Source organism: Drosophila gunungcola, chromosome 3R (genome assembly GCF_025200985.1).
Source record: "Drosophila gunungcola strain Sukarami chromosome 3R, Dgunungcola_SK_2, whole genome shotgun sequence".
NCBI lineage: Eukaryota > Metazoa > Arthropoda > Insecta > Diptera > Drosophilidae > Drosophila > Drosophila gunungcola.
In genome coordinates this window covers 26783976-26786044 of record NC_069139.1, presented here as the reverse complement: position 1 = coordinate 26786044, position 2069 = coordinate 26783976, and the positions used below count along the sequence as shown (strand labels likewise).

General features: G+C 37.4%; 1 protein-coding gene across 1 annotated transcript; it reads right to left on the bottom strand.

Moving 5' to 3' along the window:
- Positions 1-994: 994 nt before the first annotated feature.
- Positions 995-1773, bottom strand: LOC128254276 (pheromone-binding protein-related protein 6). The gene is made up of 3 exons (XM_052983217.1): positions 1617-1773; positions 1480-1555; positions 995-1424 (listed from the first exon to the last, which is right to left on the bottom strand). The coding sequence occupies exons 1-3, from the start codon at positions 1689-1691 to the stop codon at positions 1147-1149; spliced, it is 429 nt and encodes a 142-aa protein (XP_052839177.1). The 5' UTR covers positions 1692-1773; the 3' UTR covers positions 995-1146.
- Positions 1774-2069: the final 296 nt, after the last annotated feature.

Genomic DNA, 2069 nt, shown 5'->3' with positions numbered 1-2069 from the left:
AAGACCATATTGCATGTGAAATAATTTTTGTTGAAAAATTTTAATAAAAGTCTTCTTGTGAAGTTAAATGTTATTTGTTTTTAATATATTTTTAAAAGTTAACACAACTTGAATTAATAAAAAAAATATCCACAATTTTGCTCAAATCAAACAAACACTAAACTGAACAAAAAAGGCGCAAAGAGTATACAATTTTATAACATATAACTTTTAAAAAACTTAGAAAACAAATAAACAATGTAATATAATTTTCTAACTAGAAAGTATACAGATTTAAATTTGTGTTTAATTTAAAAAATCATTTCGTCGGTCCTAAAGTGTTACATTAAAAAGCTTTTCTGAGTGTGTAAATGTTTTATGGGTCAAACCATTGCAGGCTAAATCAACTTCCGAGGCAGACGGAGCGAAAGAAATGCAAAACGGAAAGTTCCAGGCTGCAAAAGTAATCAAGGTAAAGCAATCCCTACAATAGCCAGTTGGAGCTTTTGTTGTCCATCGAGGCTAGACGGACAGATTTCGTAAGTAGCTCAATATCGGAGGGCTCTTCCTGAGTGGAAATCCACTTGAACTTGTTCGACTGGATGCAGCAGATGCTGCCTTATCTAAACAGCCAACAGGTAAATTAAGTTGAATCGGCTCAACTGAAGTGCTGGTTGGAAAACGAACTCTGCCAAATTATTTCAAAAATTTGTTTCCGTTGCAATTTGCCTCATTTTGAAAATTTAGGAACATTTTAGTGTTTACTTTACTTTTAACTTAACTTGGCGACAAAAAATCGGTGCGTTAAATGAAAATACAATAGATATCATAATAACAGTAAATTGTAGCCCAATACTAAATCAAATGCTTCTGCCTTTAAGAAAAAACTTTGATTTCTAGAAAATTTGTTATTTTTGAAACTGGAATAGTCTTAAACTTTTTTTTTAATTAACTAAGGATAATTGTTTCATAAATCAAGTCATTAGAGATAGATCAAAGATTAAAAGAGATGAAAATAGTTCAAAATGCTTTACTGTTGCATTAGATAAAAAATATATTCTATACATTGTTTAATCACCCCGGAACCATTTATTTATGAAACTTATTAGCAATTTTGGTTTAAATATTAGTTACATTAACAGGAAAGATACCGAAGCTCTGTCAACTTTAGACCAAAAAGTAGTGAACGGGATCAGCCTTCTTCCAGCATTGATGAAACCACCAGGCCTTGTGGCATAGAGTGTCGCCCTCGGGATGAGTGCATCCCTTGGAGGCCTCCATCAATATGTTCCTCAGCTTTTCTCCCGGAATGGCGTTGAAGAGCTTTTCCATGTGCACATCACCATTATCGTCCACCACTTCGAACTCGTGGAAGAGACAGTTCATATAGCACTTGAGGGCCTCGTCCTCGTGGATCTGGCCATCGCTGAACTCCTTGATGGCCTCTGTGGGTTTTTCAAATTATGAAAATATTTCATACACCCGTGTGCTTGAGCTTACCATCAGTGACGCCAGTTTTGGGTGCACAAATGTCGTGGAAGTGCTTTGCCACCTTGAGAATCGCTGGCGGAGGCCACTAGTAAAAGTGTAGATATAGTAATCCTCAATTGCAAACTCATTTTTTCACCAGAACATACCTCGGCATCGCGTCTTGGTTCCTGGGCAGCTGCACAGCCGAACAAAAATACCAGCAGAGCCAGGTATTTGATCATTTTGAAACTACAATGAATGGCCGGAGGTCTGGAATTGCGCTTTTATGAGATTGCTAGGGGCTCCATTTCAATATTCAACGCCGTGATGACTGTCATTAGAAAACGCACACTAATTGCAGGCTGCCATTTGCAATCAAATTGCTAATCCATTTTGGCAGCACGCAAAGCAAATGAATAAATGACAGCCCATACAGAGCGGCAATTGATAGCCAACTGCCAAATGGAGAACTAAAAACTGGTCGGGACCTGCAATTTTTGGAGTGTCATTCCCAACACGCTGAACTGGTTCATTGCGATCCGAGCTTTGGTTTCGAAATACTTTATTTTTGTGGGCGTTGCAGCACGCACACATTACGAGTGTACGAGTGTAAGTGTGTT